Source organism: Ranitomeya imitator, chromosome 2 (genome assembly GCF_032444005.1).
Source record: "Ranitomeya imitator isolate aRanImi1 chromosome 2, aRanImi1.pri, whole genome shotgun sequence".
In the NCBI taxonomy this organism is placed as follows: Eukaryota; Metazoa; Chordata; class Amphibia; order Anura; family Dendrobatidae; genus Ranitomeya; species Ranitomeya imitator.
This window is the reverse complement of record NC_091283.1, coordinates 111,227,836-111,255,037: the sequence shown is the minus strand read 5'-3', so window position 1 is coordinate 111,255,037 and position 27,202 is coordinate 111,227,836. Positions and strand designations below refer to the sequence as shown.

At 42.9% G+C, this 27,202-nt stretch overlaps 1 protein-coding gene across 1 annotated transcript in view; it reads right to left on the bottom strand.

Moving 5' to 3' along the window:
• The window catches only part of SMARCA1 (SNF2 related chromatin remodeling ATPase 1), a 144,277-nt gene extending 117,327 nt beyond the window's left edge, over window positions 1–26,950 (bottom strand). The window contains exons 1-6 of the mRNA XM_069747158.1: window positions 26,702–26,950; window positions 15,889–15,975; window positions 5,024–5,190; window positions 4,351–4,451; window positions 2,410–2,510; window positions 45–224 (exon numbers count right to left, since the gene is read on the bottom strand). Of these exons, the coding sequence (XP_069603259.1) occupies window positions 45–224; window positions 2,410–2,510; window positions 4,351–4,451; window positions 5,024–5,190; window positions 15,889–15,975; window positions 26,702–26,770 (705 nt within the window). The 5' untranslated portion in view covers window positions 26,771–26,950. The remainder of the gene's footprint in view (window positions 1–44; window positions 225–2,409; window positions 2,511–4,350; window positions 4,452–5,023; window positions 5,191–15,888; window positions 15,976–26,701) is intronic.
• Window positions 26,951–27,202: the final 252 nt, after the last annotated feature.

The window sequence follows — 27,202 nt, the reverse complement described above, 5'->3', positions numbered from 1 at the left end:
AAAGTCTATCTGTGATTACCTGCTCTCACAATAGCAATACTTACCCGTGCATCTTTGTCACCAATAAGACAGACAGCACAAAGTGATGGGACCCAGCGTTTAAACTCATTCATCCAGTTGTGCAGAGTGGATTTTGGTACCAACACCATATGTGGACCAGGAGTGTTCCTGTAGTGCTTAAGGTAGCCCAACAAAGCAATTGTTTGCAATGTCTTGCCTAATCCCTAAAAACAAAGAGAAAAACCATGTAAAATAACACAGATTCTGCTCTGCAAATATATAACTATCAGTTATATATAAACCGACTGCTAAAGCGCAATGCAGCACCTCGAACAAACCAATAAATTGCCCCAAGAACCACCCTAATACAATCTTTACTATCAATGGAGTCATCATGTGAAATGTTCATACAGGCAACTGAATAATGCAGTACAGTACATCTAATCCTAAAGGCTGATCTAGGGGCAATATAAGGGCATAGTTCTATTTATCTGAATATATATAGTACAGACCAAAAGTTTGGACACACCTTCTCATTTAAAGATTTTTCTGTATTTTCTTGACTATGAAAACTGTACATTCACACTGAAGGCATCAAAACTATGAATTAACACATGTGGAATTATATATTTAACAAAAAAGTGTGAAACAACTGAAATTATGTCTTATATTCTAGGTTCTTCAAAGTAGCCACCTTTTGCTTTGATGACTGCTTTGCACACTCTTGATACGGGAAAGAAATATACCTTGGTACCGTGTTAGCCAGTAAATAGAAAAATATTTAGAATTGAGAGTCCTCAGTGGTTGATACCTTTAATGGCTAACTGAAAAGATGGTAACAAATTGCAAGCTTTCGAGACCTGTTTAGTCTAGAAAGCTTGCAATTTGTTACCATCTTTTCAGTTAGCCATTAAAAGGTATCAACCACTGAGGACTCTCAATTCTAAATATTTTGCACACTCTTGGCATTCTCTTGATGAGCTTCAAGAGGTAGTCACCGGGAATGGTCTTCCAAAAATCTTGAAGAAGTTCCCAGAGATGCTTAGCACTTGTTTGCCCTTTTGCCTTCACTCTACGGTCCAGCTCACCCCAAACCATCTCGATTGGATTCAGGTCTAGTGACTGTGTAGGCCAGGTCATCTGGCGTAGCACCCCAACAATCTCCTTCTTGGTCAAATAGCCCTTACACAGCCTGGAGGTGTTTTGGGGGTCATTGTCCTGTTGAAAAATAAATGATGGTCCAACTAAACGCAAACCGGATGGAATAGCATGCTGCTGCAAGATGCTGTGGTAGCCATGCTGGTTCAGTATGCCTTCAATTTTGAATAAATCCCCAACAGTGTCACCAGCAAAGCACCACCACACCATAACACCTCCTCCTCCATGCTTCATGGTGGGAATCAGGCATGTAGAGTCCATCCGTTCACCTTTTCTGCGTCGCACATAGACACGGTGGTAACAAAGATCTCAAATTTGGACTAATCAGACCAAAGCACAGATTTCCACTGGTCTAATGTCCATTCCTTGTGTTCTTTAGCCCAAACAAGTCTCTTCTGCTTGTTGTCTGTCCTTAGCAGTGGTTTCCTAGCAGCTATTTTACCATGAAGGCCTGCTGCACAAAGTCTCCTCTTAACAGTTGTTGTAGAGATGTGTCTGCTGCTAGAAATCTTGTGTGGCATTGACCTGGCTGGTCTCTAATCTGAGCTGCTGTTAACCTGCGATAAACTTATCCTCAGAAGCAGAGGTGACTCTTGGTCTTCCTTTCCTGGGACGGTCCTCATGAGAGCCAGTTTCTTTGTAGCGCTTGATGGTTTTTGCCACTGCACTTGGGGACACTTTCAAAGTTTTCCCAATTTTTTTGGACTGACTGACCTTCATTTCTTAAAGTAATGATGGCCACTCGTTTTTCTTTACTTAGCTGCTTTTTTCTTGCCATAATACAAATTCTTACAGTCTATTCAGTAGGACTATCAGCTGTGTATCCACTAGACTTCTGCTCAACACAACGGATGGTCCCAACCCCATTTATAAGGAAAGAAATCCCACTTATTAAACCTGACAGGGCACACCTGTGAAGTGAAAACCATTCCCGATGACTACCTCTTGAAGCTCATCAAGAGAATGCAAAGAGTGTGCAAAGCAGTCATCAAAGCAAAAGGTGGCTACTTTGAAGAACCTAGAATATAAGACATAATGTCAGTTGTTTCACACTTTTTTGTTAAGTATATAATTCCACATGTGTTAGTTCATAGTTTTGATGCCTTAAGTGTCAATGTACAATTTTCATAGTCATGAAAATACAGAAAAATCTTTCAATGAGAAGGTGTGTCCAAACTTTTGGTCTGTACTGTATATATCTATAGTTATATGTAATAGACACTTCTGCAGAACAGAATACATCGACTTTACCATTTCGTCTGCCAATATGCCATTAATTCCATTTTCATACAAAGAGATCATCCAGTTGAGGCCTCGGACTTGATAATCTCGCAATTTTCCTGATTTCACATCTGCGGCACAAATATTTAAAAGTGAGATCTGATTGAAACCTAAATAAGACACCGATGTAATATCAGAAATACAATTACAAGTGTTTTGCCATACAAAACCCATCTTCATAGCAGAAGGATTACAAAGGAGAGAGCTGTGAAGTTTTCCCCAATAAGATGCTGCAATTTTCTTTCCACGTGAATATTGTAACCATATGTGCAATTTAATGAAAAACTACTGCTAACTTTATCTAAAAGGGGTGGGTTATCCAGGACCCCAATATTGCAACAACATCAAATGGATTCCCAGCAATTCATCTAACACAAGGTGTCCCTCTGCTTCCACCAGCACTGCGCGTATCGCCTCCTCGGTTTACAAGAGTCAGTGCCGAGGGCTGCAGGTTACAACAGCTCAGTTCCATTCATGTGCCTGTAAATAAATGAAGGGGAATCATGGGCCCTTTGGTCAGCTAATCTGCAGGAGTAGGCATCATTGTAGTTGTCTGGCATAACTCCTTTAAAAGGATGAATATCCCAGATATGTATCTAACACAAAGTGCATTCAACACTATAGGTCTCAGCCAGCCCACTCCAACAAATGGAAGTCGTCACTAGTGATGAACGAGCATGCTGGGATAAGGTGTTATCTAAGCATGCTCGTGTGCTCGAATACTATAGTCCAGTCGCCGCAGCTGCATATGTCGCGGCTGTTCGACAGACATGAGACATGCATGGCCTGCCTGTTTGTTAGGCAATTTCTGAATGTGTTGCAGCTGTCGAACAGCTGTGAGACATGCAGGGATTTCCTGTTTGTTAGGCAATCTCTATATGCATTGCAGCTGTCGAACAGCCGTGAGACATGCAGCTGCGGCAACTGGAACATAGAGTATTTTCACCGTTCTGGAATACTATTAGCACACGAACATACTCAGATAACACCTTATTCAGGCACATTCGCTCATCACTAGATGTTATACATCCGTGCATTGGCTTGTGTGTTAGCAGATTTGCATTGAACATTTATTATACAAATGAAGTAGATTAAAATAAAATATCTATAGGAAAAATTAGACTTAAAAAAATGATGTCCCTTGAAAAACCATGGCCACCCACTAAACCGCCAAATCTACCTGCTACACTTAGATCTGATTCTGGAAATGGGCAGAACTGGGTGAAAAGTCACACAAGTACATATTAACACTTCATTCAGATGTTCGTGGGTCACGTACGTGGCCTAATAGTGGTTTTCACAGAGACATGTACCCTTGACAGTATATGGGGCTGTTCACATGTCCCTGGTATTTTTTGGACTGTGTGTATACAAAAAATCATTGTCGACATGTACGTTTTTGATCCGAGTCACAGAACAAAATTCCAAACAGCACATGGGCGGCGCCAGTGTACAATCGGTGTGCTGACCATTACTAATAATATGTTTGAGTCCCTGCAGCTGTTGGACAGCCGCAACACATGGAGGAACTGCCTGCCTGTTAGCCAATCCCTGCAGGTGTTGCATCTGTTGTATAGCCGCAAAACACGCAGGTGCGGAGACTCGAACCTATATTGCGAGCATGTCAAAGTCACTCTGTAAGCACCCGAGCACGTTCACTCATCACGAATGTCTGTTTTTCATCTGTATGTAAAGGATCCCCCAAGCATTTAATAACCGCGAGTCTGATAAACAGAATGGATGAGAATAGAACCTGATCTGAGTATGACGGACCGGAGCCATGAATCCGTTTATTACAACGGACGTCTACAAAGGATGTGTGCTATGGTCCTATGAGGCATCACATGAGTAGTGCAGTTCAGCCTTAGTACTTGATACGAGAATCATTTAGCAGATAAAGTTACGACATACAAGACGGTGATTCTTCGAATCGCACGCAGACATTGGAGGTTTTGCGGCTTTCAGACAGTAGCTCCTCATCTTCTTCTTGCTCCGTCCGCCGGTGTCGATTGCTTCATGAAGAAAATATACAAAGAATAATTGTATCATTAATGGCGTCAATGTGTCTCCACATGCAGTGCATATAACCATACATACTGAATACCTGGACATCATTTGCTATAACTCTGTATTATGCTATCGTGCTGTTATACTTTATGGAAAGTAGGATAAAACCAACAAGAGGCTGTGAACGACACAGCATGGCATTGTCACCGAGGTGAAATGGACAGAAACCTTCCATAAGAGGAATGGTAACATTTCCTGCAGGAATAACAGAGTGATTCAGATCTGCTAAAAGTGACGGACAGATGGAAACCTGCTGGCCGAGGCGGAAAGTCTCACCTGAAGCTCTGGACTTCAAACAATGCCAAAGAAAAGCATAACTAGTGGAACTCACAGCATAAAAAGCACGTATGTAATCAGAAAGCCTTCTTCCTACAATGCGACAACACACATGCCTTTTTTTCTATTTGATGCCATTAATAATCATCACAGATATTTGGCTTTTAAATTAGAAAACTGTGCACAGTCAGTTTAATTGCATTTGTGAAATGTGAAAGAAGGCGAGAAGCCATTTACATACTCTCCAACCGACAACAAACTTTGTTTTTCATCTTTCTTTATCCTGGGGCGTCCTAATTTCACTTTGAGAGGAGACGTTGGAGACTTTTGGGAAGCGGGCTGAATAAAATGCGCAAACAGCTCCGTCTGCTTCAGGAGAAACTCAAATCTTTTCGAACGATCTGTTTTCTGGAATATGAAAAGAATACAAACACATAAAAGTAACGCTCTATACGTATGGACTTCTACATCTGCTGCCCAAATGTGCACATCTACAGTCACAACCGAAAAGTGTTAGCACCCTACAAATTGTTGCAGAAAATGAAGTATTTCTCCCATAAAATTATTGCAATTACACATGTTTTGTTATACACTTTTATTTCCTTTGTGCGTATTGGAACAACACAATAAAAACAAGAGGAAAAAAAGGCAAATTGGACAGAATTTCACAGAAAAACCCCTAAATGGGCTGGATAAAATTGTTGGCACCCTCAACTTATTATTTGGTTGCAGACCCTTTGGAATAAATACCTGCAATCAGTCACTTCCTATAACCACCTACAAGCTTCTTACACCTCTCATCTGGAATTTTGTACCACTCTTCTTTTGCAAACTGCTCCAGGTCTCTCATATTTGAAGGCGCCTTCTCCCAACAGCATCTTCAGTATTCTCTCCACAGGTAATCAATGTGATTTAGATCCGGACCCATTGCTGGTCACTTCAGAACTCTCCATTTCTTTGTTTTCATCCATTTCTGGGTGATTCTTTAAGTATGTTTGGGGTCATTTTCCTGCTGGAAGACCTATAATGCAAACCCAGCTTTCTGTCACTGGGCACTACATTGTGACCCAAAACCCTTTGGTAATTTTCAGATTTTATGATGCCTTGCACACAGTCAGGGCACCCAGTATCAGAGGCAGCAAAATAACCTCAAAACATCTTTGAGCTTCCACCATATTTGACTGTAGGTACTGTGTTATTTTCTTTGTAAGCCTCATTGCATTTTCGGTAGACAGTAGAATGATGTGCTTTACCAAAAAGCTCTATCTTGGTCTGATCTGTCCACAAGATGCTTTCCCAGAAGGATTTTGGTTTACTCACATACATTTTGGCAAACTGCAGTCTAGCTTTTTATGTCTGTGTGAGCAGTGGGGTCCTCCTGGGTCTTCTACCACAGCATTTCATTTCATTCAAATGTCGACTGATAGTTCAGGCTGACAATGATGCACCCTGAGCCTGCAGGACAGCTTGAATTTCTGCACAATCCTGCATTGCAAACTTTCAGCAATTTTTTTCTGCCACAATGCTACAATGCCATGGGTTGTAAAGGTCTTGATTACGTTGCACAGCATGGACAAAGGAACATCAATATCTCTGGACTTGTAAACTTAAGATTGTTGATATTGTTCAACAATTTTGGTTCTCAGACAGTTCTCTTCTTTCTGTTCTCCATGCTTACGAACAGAATGCAAAGGTGAACTTCTCCCCTTTTGATCTGGTTAGAGGTGTGCTTTTCATATTGTGCACACCTGTTACTTGCCACAGGTGTGTTTGAACAAACATCACATGCTTGAAACAAAGTTGTTTATCTATAATTTTGGAAAGATTCCAACAAATTTGTCTGGCCCATTTTTGGTGTTATGTGAGAAATTAAGTCCAATTTGCCTTTTTTTCTCTGCTTTTTTGTGTTGTTCCAATACACACAAAGGAAACAAACATGTGTATGAGAAATACTTCATTTTCTGGAACAATTTCAGGGGTGCCAAAACTTTAAGCCATGACTGTATATACATCATCTTATGTTACTTGCACCGAGTTGCTAAGATCATCACAGGACAGGATATAACCAAATAATTAATTGTTTCATATATACAACTTATTTATAGCAACAGAATATGAATGAAAATATGATTAAAAAAGCACCAGGCTCCATCACTGATGCCTGATTTTATCAATAATTCTATTCCCTATAATATAACAATTCTGGAGCAGCTTTTATTTTTTTTTTAAAGATTTTTTTTTTGTGTGACGATCCAGTTATTCCTTCTGGACAATTATAAATAAATTGACAATTTGATGTTGCTTGTCAAAGGGTTGTGCCCATTATAACAGTGAGAATTGAATGTGCAGTCATCTTGTCCTGGTACGCCCACCCACTCTCGAACTGGTAACACCTTGTTGTCGATTTATTCATACATTTCTAGGAGGAATAACAGAGGAACATAACATTGCAGGGTTCCAAGAACATATGGCCTAGGATTGTCATACAACAAAGGATACAAGGATTTACTAAACCGGACAAGTCAGGAGAGCTGAGACATTTACACTGCATGTAGGGTGTCTGCTTGTCTATGTGTTGGGAAATGCCCAAATATATGTGTGATGGATGCCTCCTTAGTAGAAACGTGAATACTGGTCACACAGCATCGCTTTTTTGGCCCCGCAGGCAGCACTTTTTAATACAGTGGAACAAAAGGAATATAGTAAACAAGCCCAAAGAAAAGAAAATTTTTAAAAATAACACTTGTCAGGACTAAAGAAGTCTATAGACCCGGTTGACCTATGAGCAGTATGAACAGACCCTTATGTGCCCACCAGCCCATGTCTTTTTTTTTCGATCCAGACAATGACCCCTATAAGAAAGAACACAGCAGAACGAACAGTCCTTGATGCAATGTCATTAAGACCAACTTTTTGGGGACGTTGCTCCTTTGTTTGAGACATTATTGAAGGTACCATCATTCATATATTGATGACATATCTGCTAAACATGCCATCAATGAATATAATTAGGCAGGGATTTTAGATCTCTTTTTTGGAAGTTTTGCTGTATTGATGCATTTTTTCATATGTCTATGGTAAGACATATTATATGATATTACTGATGGCTCTCCTTCCATAAGGGTAATTGTACTGGGTGCAGCGTCCGTGTTTTTATCTTTTTTGTATGTATAATCTTGGCGGATAGCTCCCAACATTGGTTTGATACCCATGTTACTACCTGTTCCTAATAAATTACTATTTTGTTACTATTACTTTGTGTTCGGGGACAATCTTTGGTCGGTTCTTTCCCCTCCCTGCTTTCTTGATATTGTACACCGACTGTCCCCTTCACTTAATACAGTCCGATCTCCTGGGTTTTTTTTCTCATTACTATAAATGGACAAATTATTAATATAATTACGTGTATTAATCTAAAACCCGGACATCTTCCCTTGTGGCATATGTTTAACCCAGCATAGAGAAAGGAGAGCAGCCATGGGGTATCGCTACGCCATCTCATCTTTCCATTGCTAGATCTGACTTTTATTCACCTTATTATATTATTAGTAGTAGTATCAATATTAATATTCTTGCTTATGCATAGCATTGTAGTCAAAAACATCAGAGGAAGAAATCTACCTGATCTCACACTGGGAAATGATTTGTTTTTCTGAATAGGTCCCATGTGGACAGGCCTGTTTTTACTCATTTCATGAAGTCCAATTGCTGATCTATTACTCTTAGGCCGGCGTCACACTAGCAGTATTTGGTCAGTATTTTACATCAGTATTTGTAGCCAAAACCAGGAGTGGGTGATAAATGCAGAAGTGGTGCATATGTTTCTATTATGCTTTTCCTCTAAGGCCGGAGTCACACACAACGTAGAAAAATACGGTCCGTTTTTTATGGCTGAGATACGCAGAAAATTTCCTGAACAATGATCCGTATTCAATGCGAGGATGCGATTTTTTCTCCAAAAAGTATCCGTGTGTCATCCGTATGGCATCCGTACAGAGAGATTTTCTCGCCAGCTTGCAAAATGGACATAGAATGGATCCATGGCCTCAAATATTCGTAAAACATACATATACATACAGTCATGGCCAAAAGTATTGACACCCCTGCAATTCTGTCAGATAATACTCAGTTTCTTCCTGAAAATGATTGCAAACACAAATTATTTGGTATTATTATCTTCATTTAATTTGTCTTAAATGAAAAAACACAAAAGAGAATGAAGCAAAAAGCAAAACATTGATCATTTCACACAAAACTCCAAAAATGGACCAGACAAAAGTATTGGCACCCTCAGCCTAATACTTGGTTGCACAACCTTTAGCCAAAATAACTCGGACCAATTGCTTCTGGTAACCATCAATGAGTTTCTTACAATGCTCTGCTGGAATTTTAGACCATTCTTCTTTGGCAAACTGCCCCAGGTTCCTGATATTTGAAGGGTGCCTTCTCCCAACTGCCATTTTTAGATCTCTCCACAGGTGTTCTATGGGATTCAGGTCTGGACTCATTGCTGGCCACCTTAGAAGTCTCCAGTGCTTTCTCTCAAACCATTTTATAGTGCTTTTTGAAGTGTGTTTTGGGTCATTGTCCTGCTGGAAGACCCATGACCTCTGAGGGAGACCCAGCTTTCTCACACTGGGCCCTATATTATGCTGCAAAATGTGTTGGTAGTATTCAGACTTCATAAAGCCATGCACACGGTCAAGCAGTCCAGTGCCAGAGGCAGCAAAGCAACCCCAAAACATTAGGGAACCTCCACCATGTTTGACTGTAGGGACAGTGTTCTTTTCTTTGAATGCCTCTTTTATTCTCTTGTAAACTCTATGTTGATGCCTTTGCCCAAAAAGCTCTACTTTTGTCTCATCTGACTAGAGAACATTCTTCCAAAATATTTTAGGCTTTTTCAGGTAAGTTTTGGCAAACTCCAGCCTGGCTTTTTTGTGTCTCGGGGTAAGAAGTGGGGTCTTCCTGGGTTTCCTCCCATACAGTCCCTTTTCATTCAGACCCCGACGGATAGTATGGGTTGACACTGTTGGCAAACACATCGCTAGCGCACGTCCACAATGGGCGTGCGCTAGCGATGTGCTGTCATTGAGTGACGGACCCGAGACGCGGGCTGCAGCGTTTCCAGGTCTGTCACTGCTAGCGCAGATGGAGCTAGCAGATGCTCCATCTGCGCTAGCGCTGTGCAAGCGCCGGCACTTGCGTTAGTGCAGTCCGTTTAATGGATATGTTGAACAGACTGCACTAACGCAGTATGAACTTTAGCCTTAGGCTATGTGCACACGTTGTGAATTTGGCTGCAGATCTTCAGCAGTTTTCCATGCGGTGTACAGTACCATGTAAACCTATGGAAAACCACATCCGCAGTGCACATGCTGCGGAAAATTCCGCACAGAAACACAGCGTTTATTTTCCGCAGCATGTCAATTCTTTGTCTAGAATCCGCAGTGTTTTACACCTATTCCATTATAGGAATCCGCAGGTGTAAAAACGTAGGCGAAATCCGCACAAAATCCACAGAAAACCCGCAGGGTATCCGCAGGTAAAATGCAGGTCATTTTATCTGCAGATTCTGCAGAAAACTCCGCAATGAAATCCGCAACGTGTGCACATACCCTTATATCGCTCAGAATAAAGGGATGCAAAAATAAAAGTTTTTGTGTAAAACATTAAAAAAATATAAATGTGGTATCGCTATTATCATACTGACCCGAAGAATAAAGCTGCCTTACCAATTTTACCACACCGAACTACATTAAAAAAAATCCTGAATTGCTGTTTTTTGTTCATTCTGCCTCCCAAAAATTGGAATAGAAAGCAATAAAAAAAAATCATGTATCCGAAAACAGTACCAATAAAAACATCAACTCGTACCGCAAAAAACAAGCCAACATGACTCCGTCGGCCGAAATATGGATAAATTATAGCTTTCAAAATATGGTGATAATAAAGCAATAAAAAGCGTCTTTTAGAGCATGACAGCAGCCAAACACAAAAAACTGTTTAAATCTGGTATCGCACCAATCCAAAGAATAAGGCTGTCTAGTCACTTGCACAGGGCGGGGAATAGCATAAAAAATAAATAAAACCAATTCTTCACCAGCTGTTGATTTGTTCATTCTGCCTCCCAAAAATCGAAGTAAAGCTTGGCTTACATTCATCCTGCACTCAGTCCTGAGCGCTTAAATCACAGTTTCCGTGTACATCTCGGATATAAGTGATTGAGACGTAACAGTGGGCAGAAGATTCCCTATAACGAGGCAGATGGAGGAACTGTGGACGCCATAGAACTTGTGATCCGACAGTGTCTCTTTTCAGTTCATAAATGTGCAGTCGGCCACAGTTTGTGCACTTCTGAAAAAGTACACCGCTGAACAGAGGTCAGACAAGTCCAGAGTAATTATTCTGCCTCATTATAGTGAATGAATCCTTCGATTGTTTCATCTGAACCACACCACTCAGAGATTTAGATAGAAACCCCAAAGCAAGTGCTCAGCATAGTGTGCCGGATAAATGTGATCCTAAACATTATGTAAACTGTTCCTAACAAAAGCTTCTACTCAATCTACAAAAAAAAGCAAGCCCTCACTCAGGTCCATCATCTGTTAATGGAAATATAGGGATTTCCACGTTACTGATAGCACAAAGGCACTGGAAAAGCAAAATGGCTCCTCACCCACCAAAGAAATTCAGCAAATTCTGAGCTCCCAAATCCAAATGCCCCCTCCCTTCTGAGCCCCACAGCGTACCTAAACCACTTAGAGCGTCCACATGTCTGGCATTTCTGAAGCAATGAGAGCCTGCCTAATTTACGGGGGCATGTCTCCAGAAGCATGAGCTGGGCATAACGTACTGGTCACTACAGAGTACTGGTCCCTACAATGGCAGTTTGAAATTTTCACTCAGCAACATTCGTTGCTGCTTGTCTCTGGAAAACACCCATGGAGTCAAAATCGTCACTACACTAGTAGCTATATTCCCAAAAGGGATACAGTTTCCAAAATGGGGTCAGTAGAGGGAGGGATTCTGCTCTTCTACAACTTATGGGCACTGTATATGGAGTCTGCAAACTATTCTAGGAAAATCTGAGCTCGAAGAGGCAAATGGCGCTCCATCCCTGCCGAGTCTCACTATGTGGCTAAGCAGTACTGTACAGTCACAAATGGGGTATTGCCAAGTTCGGAAAAAAAAAAATTGTAGGACAAATTGTGGTGCTATTTTTACTTGTTAAATCTGGGGCCAAAACTAAATTTTGGTGGTAAAAATGTTGTATATACTATACTGTTGAATAGAGCAAAAGTTTTATGTAGGGTTCACCGGATGGAACATAAGAAGGAACCTATGCGGCAGGGTAGACTGTGATTAATGGCACCCAGTACAGCGCTGGCAGTACAGCGCCATCACGTGGACGAGGCATGAATCTGTTCCCTATGCATCATCCTTATGAATAAAGAAACATACATTGTGGGGCACAGGATATCTGGCTCAACATACAGAGCGAGTGACAAAGTATTTACCGTAATTAGAGTTCTGTGTTCCTACATGGCCATCTGTGTAACTAGCAGGCGTGATTATATCTGTACATCTGCATAAGACCAACACACCAAAAACATACAGCTCTGGCAAAAATTAAGAGACCACTGCAAAATATTCAGTTTGTCTGATTTTTCTCTTTATAGATATATTTTTGAGTAAAATGTAAATTGTTCTTTTCTACTATATAATTGTCTAAGGGTCACTTCCATCTGTCTGTCTGTCTGTCCCAGAAAAACGGCGTCGCTGATTGGTCGCGCCAGCCGGCCGCGACCAATCAGTGACGGGCACAGTCCAGCCAAGAATTAGTCCCTCCCTACTCCCCTGCCTTCAGTGCCCGCTCCATACTCCTCTCCCCAGTCAGCCCTCACACAGGATTAATGGCAGCGTTAACGGACCGTGTTATGCCGCGGGTAACGCACTCCATAAACGCTACTAATAACCCTGTGTAACCTATTAAAAGTTAATTTTTAATTAATCACACCCTGCTTTTCCGTACAACATTTTTTGATTGGTGGTCACAGCCTTCCGGAGATTAACCCTGTGTGACCAACTTTTTACTATTGATGCTGCCTATGCGGCATCAATAGTAAAAAGATCTAATGTTAAAAATAATAAAAAAATAAAAAATCATTATATACTCCCCTTCCGTGGGGCCCCGGATCCAGCCGAGGCCTTTTCTCGCTCCTCGCGACGCTCCGGTGATCGGTCCATGCATTGCGGTCTCGCGAGACCGCTACGTCATCTCGCAAGACCGCAATGCACTCTTCGGACCGGAGCGTCGCGAGGAGCATCGGTAAACGCCTCGGCCGGATCCGGGGGACCGACAGAGGGTGAGTATATAACTATTTTTTATTTTATTTATTTTTTTTTAACAGGGATATGGTGCCCACATTGCTATATAATACGTGGGCTGTGTTATATACTGCATCTCTGTGCTATATACTATATGGGCTGTGCTATATATTACGTGGCTGGGCAATATACTACATCACTGTGCTCTATACTACATGACCTGTGTAATATACTACGTGTCTGCGCTATATACTACGTGTCTGCGCTATATACGTCGCTGGGCAATATACTACGTGACTGTGCTACATGACTGTGTTATACACTACGTGGGCTGTGCTATATAGTGTTATATACTGCGTGGCCTGTGTTATATACTGTCTGGGTTGTGCTATATACTGCGTGGCTGCTATATACTACATGGGCAGTGTTATATACTACGTGGCTGCTATATACTACGTGGGCAATGTTATATACTGCGTGGGCTGTGTTATATACTGTTTGGTACATGGCCTATGCTATATACTATGTGGCTGCTACATACATACATACATACATACATATTCTAGAATACCCGATGCGTTAGAATCGGGCCACCATCTAGTATTCTATAAACTGAATTTGTCTGAATTTCCAAGCAATAAATTTTGTATTTTTTTTCTGAAAAAGAAAAATGGTCAAAATAAAAAAAATTTAAAACAGTGCTTTCAGACCTCAAATAATGCAAAGAAAGCAAGTTCATAATAATTTAGATACAACAATACTAATGTTTAGTTAACTCAGGAAGAGTTCAGAAATCAATATTTTGTGGAATAATCATGATTTTTAATCAAAGCTTTCATGCGTTGTGACATGCTTTCCACCAGTCTTTCACTCTGCTTCTGGCGCAAAAATGTAAGCAGTTCTTCTTTGTTTGATGGCTTGTGACGATCCATCATTATCTTGATTACATTCCAGAGGTTTTCAATGGGGTTCAGGTCTGGAGATTGGGCTGTCCATGACAGGGTTGTGATGTGGTGATCTCTTTAATTTTTGCCAGAGCTGTGTATGCAAGTATACGGCGAACTACTTCTGTCTGAATTTCAAGTTATAAAACACCTACTTCCAGATATTTTTATTATTATTCTTTTCTGAACTAGGTTTTAATGGTACAAAGGAGAAAACATATGATTTAGTTGTATGGAAGTGTACTGCTTAAAGTTTCAATTCAGTCACCCACTAAGAATAATGGAGAAAAAAAATGGAAGTTTTCCATACATTTTTTCGGGGGAACCAAAATAACATAATACAATGTAAACCTGACAAAACATAGTCAGAACTTTTGTTACTACATCTTACTCATTTTAAGCTATGGATACGCTGCCATTCCCACAATGAGATTTTGATGTTGTAGATTTTCTGGAGAATTTCTGCAACTATCAGGCCACGTTCACACGGTCAGTACGATATATCAGTGTTTGTAAACCAAGACCAGGAGTGGAACAATAAGAGGATATAATAGAAACCCGTCACCACTTGTGGATTTATCCCGCACTCCTGTTTGGGCTGACAGATACTGAGGGTGTGCACGTGGCCTTAGGTAAATTAGCTTGTGTTTATAATGCTGCTGTTTGTCACTTGTTAGTTTGCCATGTTTTAAATAAATTTGCTTTGTTTTTTACAATTCCTGTTATTTGGCTTTGACAAAACTCTTGATTCAGTCATGTGCGGATGACATGTGTTTTTTAACCTGTAGAATTTCCAAATCTGCTTGCTTCCAAGTCAAGACACAGGTCCCTGGAAGTCCTCATTTTTATTCACATTTATCACAGTGAGATTTGGACGCCACAGGAAGCATTTGGACGTGTCACATATGTGACTGCAGCCTTAGGTCTCATTTTTTGGTTTTCCTTTGTCATTTTTTAACTTGTACATGGAAATAACATGGGCTGATTTACATTAGTGTGCAAACACCCTCACACTGAGAAGGCATAAAAGTGTCTAAAATACACGCTGCACGTCATGGAACACTTTTACCTCCCCCAATAAGAGAATATTGACCACATATACTGACCACCATAGTAATAAAAGTAAAGACACGGAACGTTACAACAGCTTTATTTATACACAGTGTGCTACATTGTTTTTGGGGGGGTTGAAGACCTTCATCTCAACAGAAGACGTCATCTGGATTGTCACAAATGTAATAAAAATGCACAAATGGCGCAAGAGACTGAACCAAAATGTATAATACATAGCAATACACCACAAGCGACCATTTAGTGCCACACGAGACACCGGCACTTTGTAATTGGCCTTATTCAGTGAGATCCGTGTCATGCCTTCCTCCACGACGCCGCGCCACGCTCTGCTCCATGTATTACAGCATCTCCAATTAGTGTTCTTCACAAACTTATAACCCCACACATTGTCCTCAAGGTTTCGCTCCCTGTTACTAGTCTACTTTTCCTAGGTGACAACTCTACATCACGTCTGACTACAGTCTATGAAGGGCGTGCTGTGATTTACTGCCATCAGTATGGTTATACTGTGGTGCTGGGGTCAGGCTTCTTTCCTAATGTTCTCCTCTAATATTCCCGGCCCACCATTTACCCCACTGGCAGTAGGAGCAGGAGTGCCAGCCTGCAGCGGGGATACACATGGAGCAGATGACAGCTCCATCACTCACTTCCCTGGTAACATCCTGCCAGTAAATGCGGCCTTCCTGCCATTGTGTGACTTTAGGCCTCTACTCAGCGGCGCACTACACGTCTCTTATCCTGGCAGCGCACTGCTTACCATCTTTTCTTCATACTCTGGATCCACTTCCTTTTCAGGACGCTGAGCTTTTGGAGGAAGCTTCAGTTGAAAGGGAGGATCAATTTTCTAGGACAGAGTAAATGGGACAAGTGATTACACACGTCATGGCTACAATACACAAACACAAAACATTTCCTCATGAAGCGATCCTTGATGGAGTGGTGGATGGAAGAAACTAATATTCTGATTCTGCACGGTCTGATACAGCCTTAGGCTGCCGTCACACTAGCAGTATTTGGTCAGTATTTTACATCAGTATTTGTAAGCCAAAACCAGGAGTGGAACAATTAGAGCAGTGATCTCCAAGTCCCGATCCTCAAGAGCCACCAACAGGTCATGTTTTCAGGATTTCCTTAGTATTGCACAGATGATGGAATTATTGCCTGTGCAGGTGATGCAATTATCACCTGTGCAATACTAAGGAAATACTGAAAACATGACCTGTTGGTGGGTCTTGAGGACCGGACTTGGGGAACACTGAATTAAGAGGAAAAGTATAATAGAAACATGCTCTATGCTGACGACACACAGATCTACATCTCTGGACCAGATATCACCTCCCTTCTAACCAGAATCCCTCAGTGTCTGTCCACTATTTCATCCTTCTCCGCTAGATTTCTGAAACTTAACATGGACAAAACAGAATTCATCATCTTTCCCCGATCTCACACGACCCCCCCCCCAACGAACCTATCCATTACAGTAAATTGCTGCCCACTCTCCCCAGTCCCACAAGCTCGCTGCCTCGGGGTAATCCTTGACGCTGATCTCTCCTTCAAACCACATATCCAAGCCCTTTCCACTTCCTGCCGCTTTCAACTCAAAAATATTTCACGAATCCGTTCATTCCTCAACCATGAATCTGCAAAAACCCTAGTCCATGCCCTCATCATCTCTCGCCTTGACTACTGCAACCTCCTGCTGTGTGGCCTCCCCTCTAACACTCTCGCACCCCTCCAATCTATTCTAAACTCTGCTGCCCGACTAATCCACCTGTCCCCCCGCTATTCCCCGGCCTCTCCCCTCTGTCAATCCCTTCACTGGCTCCTCATTGCCCAGAGACTCCACTACAAAACCCTAACCATGACGTACAAAGCCATCCACAACCTGTGTCCTCCATACATCTGTGACCTCGTCTCCCGGTACTTACCTACACGCAACCTCCGATCCTCACAAGATCTCCTTCTCTACTCCCCTCATATCTCCTCTTCCCACAATCGTATACAAGATTTCTCTCGCGTATCACCCCTACTCTGGAACCCTCTACCACAACACATCAGACTCTCGCCTACCATCGAAACCTTCAAAAAGAACCTGAAGACCCACCTCTTCAGACAAGCCTACAACCTGCAGTAACCACCGATCGACCAAAACGCTGCATGACCAGCTCTATCCTCGCCTTCTGTATTCTCACCCATCCCTTGTAGATTGTGAGCCCTCGCGGGCAGGGTCCTCATTCCTCCTGTACCAGTTATGACTTGTATTGTTTAACCCCTTTCTGCCATCAGACGTACTATTGCGTCCATGGGGGGTGGGCCCTACTTCCCAAGGACGCAATAGTACGTCATATGCGATCGGCAGCGCTCACGGGGGGAGCGGCGCCGATCGCGGCCGGGTGTCAGCTGCCTATCGCAGCTGACATCCGGCACTATGTGCCAGGAGCGGTCACGGACCGCCCCCGGCACATTAACCCCCGGCACACCGCGATCAAAGATGATCGCGATGTGCCGGCGGTGCAGGGAAGCACCGCGCAGGGAGGGGGGCTCCCTGCGGGCTTCCCTGAGACCCCCGCAGCAACGCGATGTGATCGCGTTGCTGCGAGGGTCTTGCCGCCCTCCCTCCCTGCTCCAGGTCCCGGATCCAAGATGGCCGCGGATCCGGGTCCTGCAGGGAGGGAGGTGGCTTCACAGAGCCTGCTCAGAGCAGGCACTGTGAAGCCTGCACTGCTGCATGTCAGATCAGTGATCTGACAGAGTGCTGTGCAAACTGTCAGATCACTGATCTGTGATGTCCCCCCCTGGGACAAAGTAAAAAAAAAAATTTCCAAATGTGTAAAAAAAATTAAAAAAAAATATTCCTAAATAATGAAAAAAAAAAAAAAAATATTCCCATAAATACATTTCTTCATCTAAATAAAAAAAAAAAAAAACAATAAAAGTACACATATTTAGTATCGCCGCGTCCGTATCGACACGCCCTATAAAACTGGCACACTAGTTAACCCCTTCAGTAAACACCGTAAGAAAAAAAAAAAAAAAAACGAGGCAAAAAACGACGCTTTATTATCATACCGCCGAACAAAAAGTGGAATAACACGTGATCAAAAAGACAGATATAAACAACCATGGTACCGCTGAAAGCGTCATCTTGTCCCGCAAAAAACGAGCCACCATACAGCATCATCAGCAAAAAAATGAAAAAGTTATAGTCCTGAGAATAAAGCGATGCCAAAATAATTATTTTTTCTATAAAATAGTTTTTATCGTATAAAAGCGCCAAAACATAAAAAAATGATATAAATGAGATGTCGCTGTAATCGTACTGACCCGAAGAATAAAACTGCTTTATCAATTTTACCAAACGCGGAACGGTATAAACGCCTCCCCCAAAAGAAATTCATGAATAGCTGGTTTTTGGTCATTCTGTCTCACAAAAATCGGAATAAAAAGCGATCAAAAAATGTCACGTGCCCGAAAATGTTACCAATAAAAACGTCAACTCGTCGCGTAAAAAACAAGACCTCACATGACTGTGTGGACCAAAATATGGAAAAATTATAGCTCTCAAAATGTGGTAACGCAAAAAATATTTTTTGCAATAAAAAGCGTCTTTCAGTGTGTGACGGCTGCCAATCATAAAAATCCGCTAAAAAACCCGCTATAAAAGTAAATCAAACCCCCCTTCATCACCCCCTTAGTTAGGGAAAAATAAAAAAATGTATTTATTTCCATTTTCCCATTAGGGCTAGGGTTAGGGCTAGGGTTAGGGCTAGGGTTAGGGCTAGGGTTAGGGTTAGGGCTAGGGTTAGGGCTAGGGTTAGGGCTAGGGTTAGGGCTAGGGTTAGGGCTAGGGTTAGGGCTAGGGTTAGGGCTAGGGTTAGGGTTAGGGTTAGGGTTAGGGCTAGGGTTAGGGCTAGGGTTAGGGTTAGGGCTAGGGTTAGGGCTAGGGTTAGGGCTAGGGTTAGGGCTAGGGTTAGGGCTAGGGCTAGGGTTAGGGTTGGGGCTAGGGTTAGGGCTAGGGTTAGGGCTAGGGTTAGGGCTACAGTTAGGGTTGGGGCTAAAGTTACAGTTAGGGTTTAGATTACATTTACAGTTGGGAATAGGGTTGGGATTAGGGTTAGGGGTGTGTCAGGGTTAGAGGTGTGGTTAGGGTTACCGTTGGAATTAGGGTTAGGGGAGTGTTTGGATTAGGGTTTCAGTTATAATTGGGGGGTTTCCACTGTTTAGGCACATCAGGGGCTCTCCAAAAGCGACATGGCGTCCGATCTCAATTCCAGCCAATTCTGCGTTGAAAAAGTAAAACAGTGCTTCTTTCCTTCCGAGCTCACCCGTGTGCCCAAACAGGGGTTTACCCCAACATATGGGGTATCAGCGTACTCAGGACAAATAGGACAACAACTGTTGGGGTCCAATTTCTCCTGTTACCCTTGGGAAAATACAAAACTGGGGGCTAAAAAATAATTTTTGTGGGAAAAAAAAGATTTTTTATTTTTACGGCTCTGCGTTATAAACTGTAGTGAAACACTTGGGGTTCAAAGTTCTCACAACACATCTAGATAAGTTCCCGGGGGGGTCTAGTTTCCAATATGGGGTCACTTGTGGGGGGTTTCTACTGTTTAGGTACATTAGGGGCTCTGCAAACGCAATGTGACGCCTGCAGACCATTCCATCTAAGTCTGCATTCAAATGGCACTCCTTCCCTTCCGAGCCCTCCCATGCGCCCAAACAGTGGTTTCCCCCCACATATGGGGTATCAGCGCACTCAGGACAAATTGGACAACACATTTTTGGGTCCAATTTCTCCTGTTACCCTCGGGAAAATACAAAACTGGGGGCTAAAAAATAATTTTTGTGGGAAAAAAATTTTGTTTTATTTTTACGGCTCTCCATTATAAACCTCTGTGAAGCCCTTGGTGGGTCAAAGCGCTCACCACACATCTAGATAAGTTCCTTAGGGGGTCTACTTTCCAAAATGGTGTCACTTGTGGGGGGTTTCTACTGTTTAGGTACATTAGGGGCTCTGCAAACGCAATGTGACGCCTGCAGACCATTCCATCTAAGTCTGCATTCAAATGGCACTCCTTCCCTTCCGAGCCCTCCCATGCGCCCAAACAGTGGTTTCCCCCCACATATGGGGTATCAGCGCACTCAGGACAAATTGGACAACACATTTTTGGGTCCAATTTCTCCTGTTACCCTCGGGAAAATACAAAACTGGGGGCTAAAAAATAATTTTTGTGGGAAAAAATTTTTGTTTTATTTTTACGGCTCTCCATTATAAACCTCTGTGAAGCCCTTGGTGGGTCAAAGCGCTCACCACACATCTAGATAAGTTCCTTAGGGGGTCTACTTTCCAAAATGGTGTCACTTGTGAGTGGTTTCAATGTTTAGGCACATCAGTGGCTTTCCAAACGCAACATGGCATCCCATCTCAATTCCTGTCAATTTTGCATTGAAAAGTCAAACGGCGCTCCTTCCCTTCCGAGCTCTCCCATCCGCCCAAACAGTGGTTTACCCCCACATATGGGATATCAGCTTACTCAGGACAAATTGTACAACAACTATTGGGGTCCAATTTCTTCTCTTACCCTTGGAAAAATAAAAAATTGGGGGCGAAAAGATAATTTGTGTGAAAAAATATGATTTTTTATTTTTACGGTTCTACATTATAAACTTCTGTGAAGCACTTGGTGGGTGAAAGAGCTCACCACACCTCTATATAAGTTCCTTAGGGGGTCTACTTTCCAAAATGGTGTCACTTGTGGGGGGTTTCAATGTTTAGGCACATCAGGGGCTCTCCAAACGAAACATGGTGTCCCATCTCAATTCCTGTCAATTTTGCATTGAAAAGTCAAATGGCGCTCCTTCGCTTCCGAGCTGTGCCATGCGCCCAAACAGTGGTTTACCCCCACATGTGGGGTATTGGCGTACTCAGGACAAATTGTACAACAATGATTGCGGTCCATTTTCTCCTGTTACCCTTGGTAAAATAAAACAAATTGGAGCTGAATTAAATTTTGTGAAAAAAAGTTAAATGTTCATTTTTATTTAAACATTCAAAAAATTCCTGTGAAGCACCAGAAGGGTTAATAAACTTCTTGAATGTGGTTTTAAGCACCTTGAGGGGTGTAGTTTTTAGAATGGTGTCACACTTGGGTATTTTCTATCATATAGACCCCTCAAAATGACTTCAAATGAGATGTGGTCCCTAAAAAAAAATGGTGTTGTAGAAATGAGAAATTGCTGGTCAACTTTTCACCCTTATAACTCCCTAACAAAAAAAAATTTTGGTTCCAAAATTGTGCTGATGTAAAGTAGACATGTGGGAAATGTTACTTATTAAGTATTTTGTGTGACATATATCTGTGATTTAATTGCATAAAAATTCAAAGTTGGAAAATTGCGAAATTTTCATAATTTTCGCCAAATTTCCGTTTTTTTCACAAATAAACGCAGGTACTATCAAAGAATTTTTACCATTGTCATGAAGTACAATATGTCACGAGAAAACAATGTCAGATTCACTGGGATCCGTTGAAGCGTTCCAGAGTTATAACCTCATAAAGGGACAGTGGTCAGAATTGTAAAAATTGGCCCGGTCATTAACGTGCAAACCACCCTTGGGGGTAAAGGGGTTAAGATTATTGTACTTGTTTTTATTATGTATACCCCTCCTCACATGTAAAGCGCCATGGAATAAATGGCGCTATAACAATAAAAAATAATAATAATAATAATAATAATAATAAACACATGCACCACTTCTGCATTTATCACCCACTCCTGGTTTTGGCTACAAATACTGATATAAAATACTGACCAAATACTGCTAGTGTGACGGCAGCCTAATACTGTACTTATAGAAGGCTGCAGGGTTCGGAGTCAGTAATGATCTTATTGGGGCACCATACTGAAGCGAAGGTGTGCACTAGTGATGAGCGAATATACTCGGTACTCGAGATTTCTCAAGCATGCTCGGGTGACCTCAGAGTATTTTTTAGTGCTCAGAGATTTAGTTTTTCTTGCCGCAGCTGAATGATTTACATGTGTTAGCCAGCATAAGTACATGTGGGGGTTGCCTGGTTGCTAAAGATGGTTATACCATGCACCATTAATTCTTACCAATCCCCTTTCTATGCACCACTCCTCTCTGAATTCAAAATACATGTAAGAAGCCACCGGACACAAAGAAGCGTGGTCTATGAGACACCAGCAGTGCACAGATGATCCCAGGGATGAAGGTCGTGTAACTCTGCTTTAAAGAGTTCAATCGATCTGAGTGTTTGGCACCAATAGCAGTGGACAACCCCTTTAACAGTGGTTTCAAAAAAATAAATAATCAGGTTTTCTCCACAATAATTTCCTACTGCTGGATCCCGGCTTGGACCTTACTGATCTGTGTTTTGTGGTACTAAAACTTTTTGTAGAACTCTTTAAATTAAAAAGGAACCTGTCAGCACTATCACCCCTACTAAGCTGTCTATAGGGGCAGGTCAGAAGAAGCTGAATAAAAGGATACCTGTGATCTGATGTCTTATTCCACAGAAATCCTCATATTTCTTATATATTAATGAGCTGTTAAGATCTATGGGCCGGACACTGATCTGTACGAGAATCTGACTCCAGAGATTATTGTAAATGACAGGGGGCTTTATCAGTGTGAGACATGTAAATCAGGGGAGCAGAACTGACGTTTGTCTCATTACAAACATTTTCTGCAGCCCTGTCTGCCTGAGAGATTGAAGTAAAATAATAATAATCTTTATTTTTTATATAGCGCTAACATATTCTGCAGCACTTTACAGTTTGCACACATTATCATCGCTGTCCCCGATGGGGCTCACAATCTAAATTCCCTATCAGTATGGAGTCTTTGGAATGTGGGAGGAAACCGGAGTACCCGGAGGAAACCCACGCAAACACAGGGAGAACATAAAGGCTATGTTCACACTCTGCAGATTCCACTGCGGATTTTTCCGCAGCAGAATTGCAAAATCCGCAGTGAAAACCCATCGCGGTTTTTACTGCGGATTTATCGCGGTTTTTACTGCGTTTTCTTCTGCGGATTTTCATCTGCAGTTTTCTATTGGAGCAGGTGAAAATCCGCAGAAAAGAAGTGACATGCTGCGGAATGTAACCCGCAGCGTTTCCACGCGGATTTTTCTGCAGCATGTGCACAGCGTTTTTTGTTTCCCATAGGTTTACATTGAAATGTAAACTCATGGGAAACTGCTGCGGATCCGCAGCGGTCAAATCCGCTGCGGATCCGCAGCAAAATCCGCAAAGTGTGAATATAGCCAAACTCTTTGCAGATGTTGCCCTTGGTGGGGTTTGAACCCAGAACCCCATCGCTGCAAGGCTGCAGTACTAACCACTGAGCTCTGCAGTGAGATCAGAGGAGCAGAGAGCGACCATCACACTGGAAAATCCCCTTTTCATTTAAAATAAGCCCTGGAGATCTATGTCCGGCCCATAGTCCTGAACAGCTCATTTACACAAGAAAAACATGGATTTTTCTGGAATAAGAAATGTGATTGCATATATCTAGTGATCACGTTATTCAGCTTCCTATGCCCCACGTGCCCATATAGATGCTTGGGGGGATTGATTCTACTGACAGATTCCCTTTATGTTTTGTGTAAGGGACTTTAATGTCCTGCTGTGACCCATAGTTCACCTTTCATCAACCGTGCCAGGAAAAAACATGACAATGTGAATAACACCGATGCCCTGTTGAAAACAAAGGAACTTGCTTGGAAACCTTGATTTCTGCAAAATTTTGTATGGCATCCATGTTTTCCCTAGCCAAAATCCATGCAAAAAAAAAAGCTTGGGCAGAACGTGCAGACAAGTTGTGACCGGCTACTTGCTTTCATGTCATATTTTAGAGCAGGCTAAAATTAGGGCTGGAGACACCTAATGGGTGGGAGGGAAATTAAGCAAGGGTTGTGTAACAGTTGTCGGGTGTAAAGAAGTCACAATTTGTTTATTTACTTTACACTAAAAATTGCAACTTTTTGCCATGCCACATTGCGCGTGCCACTTCTAAAAACAGATGTAATGTGTGAGCGATCGTGTACTTTACCAATCCGTTATCAAATGGTCACTGCTGTAAAGATATTACGGTAATAGGATAGCAAGTACATGGCAGCGCCAAATTACTGCAAAGGACAAGGTCTGGCGCTTTCATGGAGGGATGTCAGATCCTGGTATAATCTCAGGCCCTTTCAGGGGCCATTAGCGACACTTGTGACAATGACGTATATTTGGTAAAGTCTCCATTCTGGGACTCATTAAACAGGGGCAGCCCAGTGGGGTAAGAGGTACTCTTTATCACATATATGTTCCATCTGAATTATTCACAGATAGATCAGCTGCTCATTATACTCTATAATGCTGTTCACACGTCCACAAAATAAATCACAGGAACATGTTCATTTTTTTCAAGCCACCCATACAAGTCTATGGGTCTGTGAAAGTCACTGACCGCAAACAACGCCACTCGTGTGCAGGCGGCATTAAACACTGCAATTAGTAAGAGAAGCTGTGCAGTTTTTATTGGTGTAAGAACAATCCCTGCTCGTAGAAATTCTCATGGACCCAATACGAATGACAATCGGAATGATTATTTTATGTACAAGAAAAATGGACGCCTGAAGAACTACCGCATTTCCCCGAAAATAAGCCCTAGCAAAAATTTTGCAGGATTTTTCAAGGCCTACTCCAAAAATTACCCCCAGCTTTACACTCAGGGTCAACGTTAGGGGGAGGAAAACTGGGCAATTCCTCAGGGCCCCACTCTCTTAGGAACCCCCAGCATTTCTGAGTTTGAAACTGCTTGAGGACCTTATGTGGCACCACGGTCATGTGACCATAATTGCGCCAAAAGGTCTTTTAACGGCAGGAGTCTAGAGGACCTGAGGAGGAGACAGGCCGGTATGTACCGCACGTGTGTACAGTGTGTTTGTATGATTACAAGTTTATATATCTGAAGAAATGGCGATTTTCTTGTACAAGAAGAAATGTGGATTGTTGTCCATGGGAAAAAAATAATCACCTGAAAAAAAGCCGTAACACCATCTTTTATAGCAAAAATAAATAAAAATCCCCGTCTTATTTTCAGGGAAACTTGCTAGCTTTGTTTTTCAATATTTTAAAACTTATTAGTAGACAAACGGTGAGATTAAAAACCCTAAGCTCAATTTTCAGAGCGGGGTCACTTTTCTGTTCTTGGTGCTGTGTCGACTGCCGGTCTCCAAGCATCAAGGTACCGCTGCTATCAATCAGTGGTGTCTGCTCTGCTGCAGAATTCACTTTCCATGCAAGTGGAAGAAGTCAGCTCAGAAGGGATGTAAAGGCTGTGGTCAGTCAGTAGCCAGCGATTGGCTGCAGCGGTCATGTGATGCTCCCTCTGAATGTAGACGCACTAGTGCAAGTAAAGAACAACAATAAGAGCAGAAAGTGTCACTGATCCAGGAGGGAAGTAGAGGAGATATATATATATATATATATATATATACCATCATTATCTTTTTCTACCCCAAATAGCATCAATGTTAGGCCGGGATCACACACAGCGAGATACGGCCGAGTCTCGCAGGTTAAAACCAAGCTCTGGCACTCCAGAGCGGAGCGTGCAGCCGCATAGCAATACATGGAGCCGCACACTCTGCTCCGGAGTGCTGGTGCAGAGCTTGGTTTTACCCTGCGAGACTCGGCCGTATCTCGCTGTGCGACTCCGGCCTCAAGGCTCCACAGTGCTAACCACGCCCTGACCTTCACATGTGAGGACACTGGCCCTACAGCTCTGCTGCCTCACTTCCCCGTGACAGCGCCCTCACATGGATGGCATTAGTTTGGGATACAAAAATCTGATGACAAGGTCCCTTTAAAGTAGAAGATTGCATTAAAGGGGTTGTCAGGCTACAAGTCTGCAGTCGCGCTGCGACTACAGACTTGCGAATCCTCACAGTGCGCACACTGCTCGCAGTCAGGATTCTCCAGGGAACCCAAGTATGTGCTTTACATACAGGCGATCACGAGACGTGTGCGGCCTCACAATAGAAGTGTACTGAGTGAGGCCGGACACCTCTAGTCAGACTGTGGCCATGATTATGCAGATCTCCTACTTATGGCCACATGACTGCTCTCCAGAATTCTCACAGTGCACAATATTCGTATATTATAGAGTAACTGCAGGCTTGTAGCCTAAGGCAGGACAACCCCTTTAAGGAGGCCGTCACAAGGCCCCTAGCCTGTATGTTACCAGCAGTGTACACTGAAGGCATAAGGTGCAGCAGCCAATCACATCGCAGCTCTCAGCGCCCCATGGCTTGATAGGACATGGAAGCCGACCTGTGATTGGGTGCTGCAGGCCACTGCCGGCCTCTGGGCTGAGTGCGGTCGTGTCCCGGTTGTCAGGAGGTTGCAGTGGTCGGGACTCGTGCCGGTGTTACGGGGAGCAGCTTGCGGTTCTTTTGCCGCTATTTTCCGTCACCGCAGAACCGCGCCATTACGAAAAGAGCGACAAATGTGTCCAGAGGCTGAGACCTCCCTCCCGCTGGGTCTCGTACCTCCTCGGCAGTGGTGTCTGCGTCCTCCCGTGATGTGGAGGGCACCTCCTCGTCAGGGATCTCCTCCATCACTGCTCGCCGAGCTGTCGCTTCACTTTACTGGGATGATAATCTATAAAAACGCCATAAAGTAAAACTGATAACGTCACATCAGGTGGCGGGAAACACGCCCCCAGCCGTACTGTACCGACTGCCCCGACAGTGACAGGCAGAGGGCGGGAAAGTACACGGGGGCGAGCGGAGGAGGACGGCGGGAGCGCGCTTCAGATCCCAGACAGAACCGCGATCTACGGGAGCTGTGGAGGGACAAAATAGCGCGCGTCTGGTCACGTGGTATCAATGTGAGTCTGTTCTGTACTGCTGCCTAGTGCTGGAGAGCGAGTGTGCTGTGCTGCCTAGTGCTGGAGAGCGAGTATTCTGTGCTGGAGAGTGAATGTGCTGTGATGTCTAGTGCTGGACAGCGAGCGTGCTGTGCTGCCTAGTGCTGCAGAGCGAGTGTGC